The sequence below is a fragment of the Vulpes lagopus genome, chromosome 7 (assembly GCF_018345385.1).
Source record: "Vulpes lagopus strain Blue_001 chromosome 7, ASM1834538v1, whole genome shotgun sequence".
In the NCBI taxonomy this organism is placed as follows: Eukaryota; Metazoa; Chordata; class Mammalia; order Carnivora; family Canidae; genus Vulpes; species Vulpes lagopus.
In genome coordinates, this window is record NC_054830.1 from 49110478 (window position 1) to 49124892 (window position 14415).

At 44.6% G+C, this 14415-nt stretch overlaps 1 protein-coding gene across 6 annotated transcripts in view; it reads right to left on the reverse strand.

The window, feature by feature from the left end:
- SRGAP3 (SLIT-ROBO Rho GTPase activating protein 3) overlaps positions 1-14415 on the reverse strand; it is a 317794-nt gene that overhangs the window by 49861 nt on the left and 253518 nt on the right. For all 6 annotated transcript variants that reach the window (XR_005988861.1, XM_041761597.1, XM_041761595.1 and 3 more), the window contains 2 exons: positions 9567-9651; positions 1610-1637 (listed from right to left, as the gene is read on the reverse strand). Coding sequence is in view for 5 of the 6 variants with exons in the window: in XM_041761597.1 (XP_041617531.1) it covers positions 1610-1637; positions 9567-9651 (113 nt within the window). In the remaining variant the exon portion in view is untranslated. The remainder of the gene's footprint in view (positions 1-1609; positions 1638-9566; positions 9652-14415) is intronic.

Consider the following 14415-nt stretch of genomic DNA (forward strand, 5'->3'; position numbering starts at 1 on the left):
CTGACCTTGGCCAAGGGCCAGAGTATAGATGGCTGGGTTTGCAGTTTAGTGTAGTATATCTAAGTGGGAGGTCTGTAGTTGCAGCTTGCATTTCCCAGGCCCTAGGTCAAAGAGGGTGTGGAAGACTAAATCTCAGAAGGCTTTATTTAAAAATTTAAAAAATAAAAATAAAAACAACCCTAAACTTTTCTCTGAGGTAGACTTTGGGACCTGGCCAAGGGTTCGATTACAGATCTCTCCTGCAATCTGCTGGAACCATCTTCTTTTGCATGAGTTCTAGGAATTAAGAGGAAGTGAGGGATGGCTCAAGTCATCCCCCATCTGTTTTCCTATTTGCAGACTTTGGTGTAAAATGTGGCTTCTGTTGTTTGGGGACTATGACAACATTCTTTTGCCAGGAAAACTAAATAAATTAATTAGTTTGTTTCTGAAAGGTTCTTAGAAAGTGACCCTGCACATCTGCTGACCCTTGTGCTGGAAGGTCCTTGCCTGGCATTGTGAATCACCCTGATATTCCCAGACTGCCAGGGCCCAGAAGAACAGCTGTACAGCTAAGCTTCTGGAAAGCCCTCTGTCTCCCCCATCCTGGGCCCGGCAAAGTGAAAACCTTGGAGCTTTCCAAGCCTCTTCCCAGCCAGCTCTCTTCCAGATGAGTAGGAGGGAGTTGAGGGTTCATCTTTTCCCTTGCCAAGTTTAACAGCTTTCCAGGATTCTGGGCCACTGGCTCAATTTGTGTTGGGCAGTGGGATAACTATTTGCTGGGAACTCGAAAGGAAAGAGATGGACCCTAAGGAACAACCAGGGCAGCAATAGGACTGCATATGGCTCTAAACACTCTGAAAGAAGAGGAAAGGTCCAGTTGTTCAAAGTCAACCCCTCAGCTACCAGCTGCTGAGTGGAAAGTATTCACTGGCTCTGGTCTGCTCAGGGAAAAGCGCAAAGGGTAAGGTTTGAGCAAGCTGGAGAGAAAGCAGAAGTTGCCCATTTGTTATTTTCTTAGCAAGGGACTCCCCCATCAGTCCATCCAAGTGCCCAGGAGGTCTGAAGCCAGGGTGCGGGCAGTACAGGTATCTGTGCACGCTTATGTGGCTGTGCGCATGCATACGCCCAGTTGTGTGCCATAACGAGCCAAATCCAAAGCCTTGGCAAATGAGGACCCCAGGCTGGGCCGTCTGCCTAGGCTGGGCAGTTTGCTCAGCAGCCATAGAACAGATGGGGAGACAGGTCAACGGCTACCCCACAGCCTCTGGCCTCTACTGGTTGTCCTCGGCCACTCCACAGTATCTATTACTGTCCCACCAGAGGGAAGGCGCCAACAGAACCAGACCCGGCTTTCCCACAGCGGCTGAGAAAGGCGCCCTCCCCATCACGGGCCTGTAGGGGACGTGGCTTCACCGAGGCTAGGACAAGCAGAACAGCCAGCTTTCTCTCTCAGCACAGCCACACCATCCCCCTGGAGACACTGGGGAAGAGCTATCCCACTCTAAAAACAGCCCAGCTTCTCTGAGCTCCCACCCTCCCGCCTTCCCACCTCTCTGGCACCCCCGGCCCCCTCCCATACCCCACCCTCAGGCAGCAGGTGCAAAAAAACAAGATCCCCAACTCTTACCTGGTTGTGCCACATTCTGCTCTCTCCCCTGGAAAGAAAAGTACACATTGATGTTTAATCGTTTGTTGTTGTTGTTGTTGCTGATTTTAACCAGCAAACATTCATCTTTTTCTAAAGACAAGAAACAACTGAACTTGATTATTTGCAAAATGGGAGATCTAATTATGCCTAAGTAATGGTCTGCTGGAAAGAACTGAGTCTTATTAAATCCCCAGGGCCTCCTATCTGTAAGGCTATGTTCACATAAATTTCATTTTGTATTGTTCACATACATTTTTTTTCAGTGATTTTTCTAACTGCAGCCTGCTGGCCACTTGCATTAGAATCTTCTGGGAACCTTATTAAAAATGCAGATTTGGGGGCTTTCCCATGGGCCTCCTGAATCAGAATCTCTGAGCTAAGAAGACAGGAATCTGCATTTTTAACAAGTCCTCCAGGTGATCCCTTTTGTGCATGACAAAGCTCAAGAACCCACTCGCTGCTTTCTATCAACAAAGGTTGGTTAGAGTGTCCCTCATGTGTGGCCCTGAGAGCAGCAGCCATAAGACACCTCTTGCTGTTCCTAAACCAGTCACACCCCTGCCCCCACACCCCTCCTGCCTTCATTCCCACTTGAAGAACTTCCTGCTTCCTTCACTGGAAAAGAAAATCAGTAAGACAGATCTTGGCATGCCTCCATAAGACGCACTCACCTACATGTGCCTGCCTGTCCACCCTCTACCTCTTCTCCTCTCCAGTATTCTGGAGAAGCGTCCCGATTCTGTCAAGGCCCAGCCCTCGTTGTGCTCTGGGTCCCAGCCCCTCTGCTGTTCTCCGGGGCTCTGTTTCTGCAGGTGCCCCGCCCCTTTCCCTGAATATCACCAATCTCTTTTCTTCTGGATCCATTTCCAACAGCATATAAACATGTTCTAGAATCACCAATCTCTTTTCTTCTGGATCATTTCCATCAGCATATAAACATGTTCTAGATAGGTATACCTAGCTTTGAAGCCTCCCCTGGGCCCCCCTTCTCCCTCTAACTCCATCCCTTTTTCTCTCCTTTACAGCAAAGCCTGCTGAGGGAGCTGTCTGGGAGGCATTGTTGCTTCCCTTGTTCACCACACTGAGGTTGGCTTCTGGCCTCACCATCCACAGAGCCTGTCTGTTCCGTGTGGCCGAGTCCACTGTCTTCTCTGCCCTTCCCTGATTTCTCAGCACCATCACCTCAGCAAATCGCTCTCTTCCTCTTACAAAGCTTTCTCCTTGATTTTTACAACTCTGCATGTGCCCAGTGTCCCTCCTGCCCTCCAGGCTGTTCCTCCTCGGTTTCTCTTGCTGTCTCCTCACCTCCCCAGGCTCTGACCTCTAAAGGAGGGGATGCCCTCGGAGGTGTACCTGAACAGATCTCTTCCTACACACCCTCTCTGGGTAACCTAAGTGCTTACCAAGGACTCCCTAAATCTTATCCCCAGATCTTCTATTTCCCTGGAACCCCAGACTACTGGCCACTGCCTTCTTTTTAACAGCTCTATCAAAGCAAAATTTACACAGCATAAAATTCACCCATTTGAAATGTATGATTCAGTTATTTAGTAAATATTCAAAGTTATGCAACTATCACCACAATTCAATTTTAGAACATTTCCTTCACACAAAAAAGATCCTTTCTGCCAATTCACAGCCACTCCTTCTTCCCATCCCCAGTCTATGGTAACTGCTAATCTACTCTCTATGTCTATGGATTTGTTGATTCTGGATATTTTTATAAAAATGGAATCATATGGGGTGCCTGGGTGGCTCAGTCAGTTAAGCGTCTGCCTTCGGCTCAGAGTCCTGGGATCGAGCCCCACATTGGGCTCCCTGCTTGGCGGGGAGCCTGTTTCTCCCTCTCTCTCTGCCTGCTGCTCCCCCTGCTTGTGCTGTCTCTCTGTCAGATAAGTAAATAAAATCTTTTTAAAAAATGGAATCATGCAATCCACAGTCTTTTGCATTTGGCTGATTTCATTTAGCATATGCTTTTGAGGTTTATCCATACAGCACGATTCAGTACTTCATTCCTGTTATGGTGCAGCAGAGAATCTCTAGGCCAGAGCTGTCCAATAGAAATATAATGTAAGCCACAATTTCTAGCAGCCACGTTACAAAAATCAAAGAGAAATAAGTGAGATTAATTTTAATAACATATTGTATTTAACTTAATACATGAAAATGTCATTTCAACATATATCAATATAAAAACTCATAAAATATTTTTTTGTATTAACTCTTTGAAATCTGGTATTCATTTTACACATCCTAATTCAGACTAGCCACGTTTCAAGTGTTGGATAGTGGCCGCATACTGGATAGCTCGACTCTAGAGTCCCATCCAGCATTCACATGAAAGGACTTTTTAGACGAGAGAACTGAGTATTTATGTTCTCTACAGAAAACAAGACTGAATGAGAACAGAGACAGAAATGAGGGGAAGAAGAGAGGAACAGAGGTCTGAAAATAGAACCTGAAGGGAATCAACACACAATCCTGACCAATGCCACAAGCAGTTACAAGAGTGACTGCAATTAGTTGAAATGAAGCCAAAGACCAAAGCAGGAAAGGAGAAAAGTTAGGCAAAATGGAAATATCTCTTCTGCTTACTGTGATTATGTGTCTGGAGCCTCAAATTCCCACCAGATGTCAAGTGACAGTTTCACATAGACCTAAGACCTCGAGTTGCAGCTAATGCAACCCATGAAAGAGGTCAGCCAATGGCCTGTACTGACTATCAAGCACACCATTTCCTATAGTTAGCTACAGTTAGCTGTAACTCTGACTCCAAAGGGAACCTGTGAGGTGTTTCCTGTTCTACCCTCTCTTGGTTCCAAAATCACACACCCCTCTACGTGCTCGCTATGGTCCAGCCACACTGCCCTCCTTTTACTTCTGACTCACTGTGTTCCTTCCCAGCTTCACACACGCTGTTCCCTCTGCCCTGACACTCTTTCCTTCATCCTTCTATCTCTGCTTGAATGTCACTCCCCTATAAGGCCTTCCTGATTACCCAACCTAAAGCAAGTCTCCCCTCCTGCGTCCCATCCCCACCCCCATATACACAGTTGTCCTCTATCTCCATTCATGACACTTACCACGGTTATAATTCTTTATTTAGTAGTTTGTTTACTGTTTGGGATCTGCCTTTCTCATGAGGGCAGGAGCCTTGTCTGTCTTATGTTCACCGTACCCCCAGTCCTGGCTGAGCAAAGCACCTATGCTTTTGGATAATGAATGGACAGATAAGGGCAGGAAGGGAAATAAGTGGGGAGGGATGAATCTAAGCATTCAAGTCCTGCAGCGGAATGTCAGAAATGCTCAAGGCAGACTTGTCCCTAGCACAGAATTGAACATATTCCCCTTCAGCTTTAAACTCATATTCTAGCTCTCAAGAACCACATGATCAACATCTTTTGGAATCTGTTTTCTCAACTTGTAGCAAATATCGGAAATCAAAAATTTTCTACCCTTCACCTTCTGAGATCTGTTGGGATTTTTAAAAACATATTTTATAGTTAGTGGCTCAGTATTTTCAGAAGGGTCAGATTGTCTGGTCCTGGTGGACACTGGCTCCATAATGTGCTATTAAATCTTGGTCTGAAAAGGTTATGTCCCATCCCTTTTATAGACGATGCACTATGCATTCTTGAAGAGCTATAGTAAACTGAAAAGCCACTCGTATATTGGTTATAAACCCTGGAGCTTACAGACTACCCAGAGCAGTAAAAAGGTCAGAGATCTAAGATTCAGACATGATGATAAACTAAGAATCCTCTGGCCAATAAAACAGCATAGCAACAGCCAAGGGGCATATCGGGGTGTGTTCTTGTTTCCAAGATGTGGCAGTGACACTTACAACAAGGAATGCTGATTCACAGGACACCTAGAAGCTTTTTGACTTGTGTGTCTGGGATCAACCATGTTAAAAAAATTTGCTTCTAAGTGAGTGCAACTCAAAAGACCTTGTGTTTCCACTAACTCGTGGCTTCTCTGAACTATGCTGTCAAAACAGTCCTTGAGAGAAATGGATTACATGATACATTTCATTTTTTTTAAAGGCTTGTATAAGATGAGCACGGGTGTTATACTATATGTTGGCAAATTGAATTTAAATATTCTTTAAAAGAAATATATTTTAAAAATAAAATTAAAAATGATAAAAAAAAATAAAAAGGCTTGTAACTTCTCAAAGTATTCTGCTTGGCCATGGATTTCTTACCTGTTTCCAAAATTTCCAGAGTGTCCCTCCCAATACAAAATAGCCCTCTGAGGACATAACAAGTCTACTGGTGCAGGTGTAACCCTACCCCAGCCCACTCCCAGAAGAGCTTACTACTGAATGGAAGAGTCAGTGTGTGGAGGTAGAGGTGAATCTTCGATTGACAGTCAGCAGAGTGAAGGAGCAGAGATTCAGTCTGCACAATTTTTTCATGCCCCCGTTGTCCAATGGGCAAGAATCTGACCAATGTAAGTCAATGCACATCCTCCCCTTTCACACAGTGAAGGAAGAGTATCCACATCGACCCTTATCAGGCAGCAAGGATACAGAAGAAACTCCAGATTTGGTCTCAGCTGCAGTTCTTTTCAGTAATTTGGTAATTTATTAACTTTAGAAATAACAGTGTACTTGTGTTCATTACTTATGACGAATACACCCTACTCAGTGATGTCAATAACAGGAAATACTGGATGTAGAGTAGAACTAACTGTACTATCCTTGCAAATTTCCCATAAATCTAAGTCTATTTTATTTATTTATTTTTAAATATTAATTAATTAATTTATGAGAGTGAGAAAGAGAGAGTACAGGGGCGGTGCAGCAGGTTGGAGGGTGGTGTGGAGAGAAAGAGACAGAATCCCAAGCAGACTCCACGCTGAGTGCAGATCCCAATGTGGAGCTTGATCTCATGATCCTGAGATCGTGACCTGAGCTGAAACTAAGAGTTGGATGTTCAATCGACTGAGCCACCCAGGTGCTCCTAAAACAAAGTCTTATCTTTTAAATAAAAACCCAAAATCTCTTCAGCATCGACCAGTCTAACAAGACCCATCCTAGTTTTCCAAAGAAGCACAATGGCTTTTTTCCATGGCTGGCTTACTAGAGAACAGGACTCTGGAGATTCTTCTCAATGGCTCTTCCTTAGCAGCCCTTATACCTCAGAAGTTGCATTTTCCTGTGGTTTTTTCATTGCTATTTGGCCTAAAACTCAGAAGGAGGACTGGTAAATCATATCTCAGAGCAAGGTGGAGCTGAAGGCTAAACAAACTTGGAAGACCAAATTGGTCAGGAGTTATGCCAATCCAAACTAATTTTTATTATTTCATTAAGGCCATTCAGGCAAGGGCAGTAATAAAAGTTTGCATCAGATAGCATGCATGGGTGAGCTGAGGAGAAGCACTTTCTAATCTGGGATCTTAGTTTTTAAACAAATATCTGGCTTTCTAAATCCAGGGCACCCGATTTTGAAAATATAAGTAACTATCAACTCACATGGACCTGCCTTTTGGTGCATGGCTCTGAGAAACATCCCCCAGTCCGCCCTGGGGCCAGGGGCCATAAAACCAATCCTCCACTTCAGTGCTAGTTGTGGAAGTTGCCCCTGTCACCGTATCTGAGCTCCTCTCTAGGACTTTCTGGCTCTTCCCTTCTCCTCCATTCTCCTTGCTTTGGTGGCTTCTTTGCTGCCCTACTCCTTTGCAGCCCCGCTCACCTGGCCCAGTGTGGAAATGTCAGGATGGGCAAAATGGAGAGGGCTGTCAGGGAAAATGAAGAAAAAAAAAAGCCCATTGCAACTCACTCCTCCCCATTCTTACCCCCAGTCAATGAGTTTTGACAAGTGTATATACCTCCATACAACCAGTACCCAAATCAGGCTTCAGGACATTTTCATCACTCCCAGAAGTTCCCCAGCTAGAAGTCACAGAACTAATCTATGCTGATAGAAAGAAGTCACCTCAGTGACTGCCTGGGGTCGGGGGGGTGGGGGATTAACCTCAAAGGGTTACAAAATAGCTTTGGGGGTGACAGAAATGTTCTATATCCTGTTCTATATCCTGATCTGGGTTGTATATGTTTGTCAAAACTGATTTCTATGCAAAATGGGTAGATTTTACTGTATGTAAGTTATATGTCCATAGAGTCAATTGAAAAAAATTCTACTGATACTAGTTTCAAAACCCTGGTTATTTCTCCAAGTCCTAGTTATTGATCTTTCTTGAACTGGGCCCAGGGTGATCCCTTCCTCTCCTGGATCATACCCTCAGAGTCTGCAGTGTTCACCTGGTCATTTAACCAGGTCATTTAAATGACTTAATGTCATTTAACAAATGTCATTTGTTTTTTTTACGAATTCATGAACTATTTCCATACTAGATTATAGGAGCCTTGAGGCTGTGAAACTGTAACTTCTGTTTCCTCTAAAGCATAGGGCTCACAAAGGCCAAGCATCGCAGATCCTAGCTACCCACTTGATTGGTGCCGACTGGACAGTGTCAGAGAAGACTCGGTGGCCAGAGCAGAGCCACTAGAATGTGCACCCATCTGGAGAAGAGAGTGATTCAGTAGGGGTACAAGGACATGTTGTGGGTGGCAAGCCTCCACTGGCCAATGAGCGCCAGCCCCATGCCCTGCTCTGATTCTCATCTGTCACATTCCTCCTTCTCTGAAAAACTCGGTTGATCTCAAGCTGTCATCTTGAGATCTACTAGTATCATCACCTTGGAAATTCCCTCCATCTCTCTCATGTTGGGGTCCCCTATTTCCCAGACCCCATGCTGCTTTTCCTTTAGGTAGAGCACATTGTTCAGCCAACAGCCCTCTCCAACAGAATATAAGAATATATCTGGATGTGGAGCTCCAAGTAGTGCCGAGCAACTTCAGAAACCCCAGGTCAGTTCCTCTCCGCATACCTGAGCCACACACCAGTTTCTAGGTCCACCAGGATTTGCTGCAGACCATCCCTGACTTGGAGCCTAGTGCATGTCCTGATGACCTTTCCATTCAGTGACTGTTAACTGAGTCCCTACTGTGAGCCAGGCACTGTTCTAGGCACTGGAGATAAAGTGGTGAACAAAGTAAACAAGAAAGTTTATTGAAGATTGAAGATATGATACTGTTGGGGTGGAGGTGTGACCAAAGGTAATAAGCAAATGAACAAATAATAAAAAGAATGGTGATGAGTGAGATGAAGAAAATCAAACGGAGAGAGTTTTGGGACAGAGGTGGTGATTTCTTAAGGTTGGGGGGCAAGAAGAGTCTCACTGAGGAAGTGACATCTAAAGGATAAGGAGCCACCCACAGTGAGATCTGGGGTAATGACATTCCAGTCAGAGAGAACAGCAGATGCAAAGGCCCAGGGGCAGGAACAAGCTCAATGAGTTTTGAACGGCAGAAAGCTTAGTATGGCTGGAGCAATGATTAATGAGGTCAGGGAAACAGGCAGAGGTCAAATGATATAAGGCTTCATGTACCATGAGAGCACTGGGATTTTATTCCAATTAGCACTGGAGGCCTTTGGGTAATTTTAAATCTACTCCCCACAACTCTCAAGGATCAAACTTTTGCTTACATATATGGATTTTTATTTTTTGGACCTAGACTCCTGGCCAGGCACTCCACTAGTATTCCTGGCAAACAATATCTGCTGATGAGCATCAGTGCAAACCTCTGTGCTCCTGGATTCCCACTCCCTTCCCACTGGGGACCCCTTTCATCACTTTGCCTTGGACCCTCCCCGAAAGCCCAAATGAATACTTCTGGTTGCCTCATGTTTTCTGCAGCCAGACTACACCCCTTTCGGCATCTATACCAGTCTGCCCCATCCTGCCAGCTGACTCTGGTACCAGGCCTCATTCTGCCACATGCCCCATGTTAAAGCCTGAAATGTCTCAAAGGACCAAAACAAAACAAGCACCCCTCCTCACAGCCTCCACCGCCCAACCAACTCACCTTCACCCAGGGTCTGCTTGAGTAAGTCATGCTTGGCCTGTAGCTTAGTGATGAGGTTACTGCCGTTCACATATTCTTTAAATTTCTGTAAGACACAAGGCACAGGGGCATTACAGACAGTAGGGCCAAGTCACACGGTCTCTGCCTCTGGGACCAATCTCTGTGCTGGGGAGGTCAAAGGGAGATCACGTCACCCTCCAGGACTCCAGCATGGGGAGAAGAGGGGCCTCCAACCTGCTCCTCTGCTCTTCTCCATCAGCCCCCAGCTCTGCCAAGCATGGTTCTCCGGCCTATGAATTTCGGGCCAGTTTGCGGAATACAATGAAAGCTCATGGGGAATGTGAGCAGTGAAAGGTGCTTTTGTCAGGTGAGGACTGTGGGGGTCCCTAGCAGACGGCTTCGTTAGTCATCAGGCTCCACTGTGCTTCTGGGCCACAAGCAATAAAAATAGGAATCATCTCTGGGGGCACCCAGCAGAAGCAAGAGTGCTTTATTAGATGTGTCACAGAGGAGCTTCCTATCGAGCCTTTCTTTCATCTGGCCCCACTCTGAAGGAGGAAAGGCTCTGCAGGTCCCTAAAGACATTCCTATTAAAATAACCTGAACTGCGTTGGGGGATACAATTTTCTTCTTTTTATAGATGACACAGGTGAGGCTATCATAGGGAACTGATTTGCCCAGGGGCCCTGGGACCCGAAGGTTGCCTCTAGTTCAGGGACCTTGTCAAGCACAATGCACTTCAGAGCGGTACATGGGGACAGGACCCACCAGAACAGAAACACATCCACCTGTGCCCAAATTCAGCGGGATCTCAGCCACACCTACACACAAGTACCAGCTTTCCTTGCCCACACCGTATCACCCAAACACAGGCCCAGAGCCCCCTCAACTGGGGCATATTTTGCTAGACTGTGAGCCACTATTGGTGGGGTCCACAGCCAATTTGTTTTGGGCTCCCCAATGCTTATAGCTGTGCCTGGCATGTATAGCCAGTGCTGAGAAACTGTGCCGAAGCCCTGACCTTGTAGGGGCTGACACAGAAGAGAGGACAGCTAATAAAGAAAGGGAAATACACAATTAGTCAGCTGCTGGTGAATGCTAGGAATAAAGATAAGGCAGGAATGGGGGCCTATGAACCAGGGCAGCCCTCACTGCAAAGTTGCCCTGGGAATGTAGGCCTGAAGAAGCAGAGGAAAGGGCCATGTGGGTACACATGGGTACATGGGGGAAGGAACATTCTCAGCAGATGCAACAGCAATTGCAAAAGCCCTGAAAATGAAGGCACAGGATGGTATGATTGCCCCATAGTTGCCAGCTAGTTTCTCACAAAGAAATCCAGTTTATTGCCCAAGCCAGATGCTCAGAAAGGGTTGCAGAGGAGCAAACAAGTGAACCGTAGAGGCTTTAGACAGCCCAGTATGACCTGTAAAGGAGCATCTGGAAAATCACCATTGTCGCACTGAAGACAGTTGTAGGGTAAAGGCCCATAGGATGGAGGCTGACATGTGAACAGATCAGATTGGGATCATCCCACCCTGGCCCCAACTTGATAGGTTTCTGGAATAGCAGGGCTGGCAGGAGGTGGTGTGTCCTCTCTCCTCAGCCATAATCCTTCTTGGGTCCTAGGACCTAGTCTTATTAATAAGTACTCCTTCTTGCACCTACAGAACACTTGGCAGTTTTCAGGCTTATACCTTAGGTCCTCATCACAATTCTGGATAGCAAAAGTTGGGGGGCGGGGGCGTTGTCATTCCCATTCTAGTCAGAATGAGACAGAAGCTCAGAGCTGTGGCTAGTTGGTATACACCTTGAGCAGATTACTCCCTGCCCTCCTCAGGGTAAAGTGACAGTAGACTCAGCTTTCTCCAAGTGTGGTGCGGCCTCCAACCTGGCTGGGGAGAGGGTCAAAATGCAGATTCCTGCTCAAGAATACTGGCAGTCCCTAATTTTATACCTGAAGAAGAAACCAGACCGATTCAGATATGTTCAAATTTCCAGGGCCCACCTCTGGGTGGGTGGTATGCTGGGAATCTACGTTTTTAACAAGCTTACTACATGATTCGAATGCATACTTCAGTGTGATAACTGCTCTTCTCTAGGCTCTCTGTGGATGCTTCCAACACCCTCTGCTCTTACCACATGTTTAAAAATTCACCATAAGAAGCACAGCTGAGGTATAAGCAGGTATTTTCCCCATCATGCCCTGCTGCTCCTGATAGTTGAAGCTCTAACCCAAACAAATAATTCACATCTCGGTGGGTTATTTTTTTTTTTAATTTTTTTTTTTATTTATTTATGATAGTCACACACACAGAGAGAGAGAGAGGCAGAGACATAGGCAGAGGGAGAAGCAGGCTCCATGCACCGGGAGCCCGACGTGGGATTCGATCCCGGGTCTCCAGGATCGCGTCCTGGGCCAAAGGCAGATGCCAAACCGCTGCGCCACCCAGGGATCCCCTCGGTGGGTTATTTACTGGTTAGTGGAAGTTATACCCCAGGACTCTGGGGCCTGTGAACTCTGCCTACTTTTTCCAAGCTTCATCCAGGCTTCAAATATGACCCACCATGGAAAGAATGACATCAACTTGTATTGATGTTTGCATTAAAAGGAATATTATGTCCTTTAAAATGCCTAAAACAGGGGAGCCCTGGGTGGCTCAGCAGTTTGGCGCCTGCCTTTGGCCCAGGGCGCAGTCCTGGAGTCCCAGGATCGAGTCCCACATCGGGCTCCTGGCATGGAGCCTGCTTCTCCCTCTGCCTGTGTCTCTGCCTCTCTCTCTATGTGTATCATGAATGAATAAATGAATGAATGAATAAATAAATAAATAATAAAATAAAATAAAATAAAATGCTTAAAACAATGTTACAACATCAAGTCATGAGATGTACTAGCCAACCAGGTTGCTAGATTAAATATTAAAATTAAAATATAACATCCATGACCCTTAATCATTAACATTGGTGAATTCTGTCTTTTAATTTCCAGCAGGATAGACCCCCTTCTCTGCTTCTACCACCCAGATTTCTTTGTTTCTGCTGCCAACATGAATTAAAGTGAATTAATATTCATTAATATTCATATGCGCTCCTTACTCAATCTCTGTAACACATAAAATTCTCTTTGTAAACACAGTAGGTCTTGAGTGGAAGTGGAGAACCCCAGAAATTGGCACGGGCTCATTCACTAAGACTAGTTTTATTATCTTTCTTGAAAACAACAAAGTCAAACAGTGATGACCAAGGAAATGCTATACATGTTTTCAACAAGGGATTGAACAAGGCCTATCACAAGTTGGAGCTGGATGTCAGAACTGGGTGGGTCTGTGACTAAATGACCACAATCTAAAAGTTCTGATCAGCGGATCAATTTCAGCCATGGCATGTTTTAAATAACTCTATGTTTGGCCTTGGCTCTGGCATACCCCCTAGTTTTTTGTGTTTTTTTTTTTTTATTGACAAACTTGAAGGTGTGAAAGCCACACTCACTGAACCTGCAAACAACATAAGGTCTGAAGAGACAGCACATATGTTGAACAACTGGAACAACACCTTGACAGTCTGGAGCCATGAACTAAATCCTTCAAGAGGAAACCTAATTGGTAACAAACATAAGATCTACCCAAGACATCACCTTTAGGAGGAAGGTAGCCTGGTTTAATGACAGTATGTAGGGAATAAAGATTTAACTGATAGCAACTTTAAATATAGATATGTGTGTGTGTGTGTGTACTAAATATATAATTTTAGTTAAAAAAGAATGTTATGAAAAATTACACGCCAACAAACTGAATAAGCTAGAATAGTTTGAGAAGAATAGGCATTAACTCTTCTTTAAACGTTTGGTAAAATTCACCTGTGAAGTCATCTGCCCCTGGACTTTTGTTCATTGGGAGTTACCTATTCTTCTTAAACTATTCCAAAAAGTGGAAGAGGAAGAAAAGCTTCTAGATTCATTCTATGAGGCCAACATTGCCTTGATACCAAAATCAGATAAAGATACTACAAAGAGAGGGATCCCTGGGTGACTCAGCGGTGCCTGCCTTCGGTCCAGGGCGTGATCCTGGAGACCCAGGATCTAGTCTCACATCGGGCTCTCAGCATGGAGCCTACTTCTCCCTCTGCCTGTGTCTCTGCCTCTCTCTGTGTCTCTCATGAATAAATAAATAGTTTTTTTTTAAAAAAAAGATACTACAAAAAGAGAGAACTACAAGCTAATATCTCTGATGAACATAGATGCAAAAATTCTCAACAAAATATTAGCAAACCAAATCCAGGCACATATTAAAAAAATCATTCACCACAATCAAGTGGGATTTATTCCTGGGATGCAAGGGTGGTTCGAAATTCACAAATCAGTCAACACAATACATCAACAGAGAAAGGATAAAAGCTATGGATGAAGAAAAAGCATTTGACAAAGTACAACATCCAATCATGATTAAAACCCTTGTCAAAGTAGGTTTAGAGGGAATATACCTCAATATATTGAAGGCTATATATGAAAAACCCACAGTTAATATCATACTCAATGGTGAAAAACAGAGCTTTTCCCATAAGATCAGGAACACGACAAGGACGTCCACTTTCACCACTTTTATTCAACATAGTACTGGAAGTCCTAACCACAGCAATCAGACAACAAAAAGAAATAAAGGCATCCAAATTGGTAAGGAAGAAGTAAAACTTTCACTATTTGCAGATGACATGATACTATACATAGAAAACCCTAAAGCCTCTACCAAAAATCTATTAGAACTGAGAAATTAAATCATAAAGGTTACAGGATACAAAATCAATATACAGAAATCTATTGCATTCCTATACATTAATAGTGAAGTAATAGAGAAAT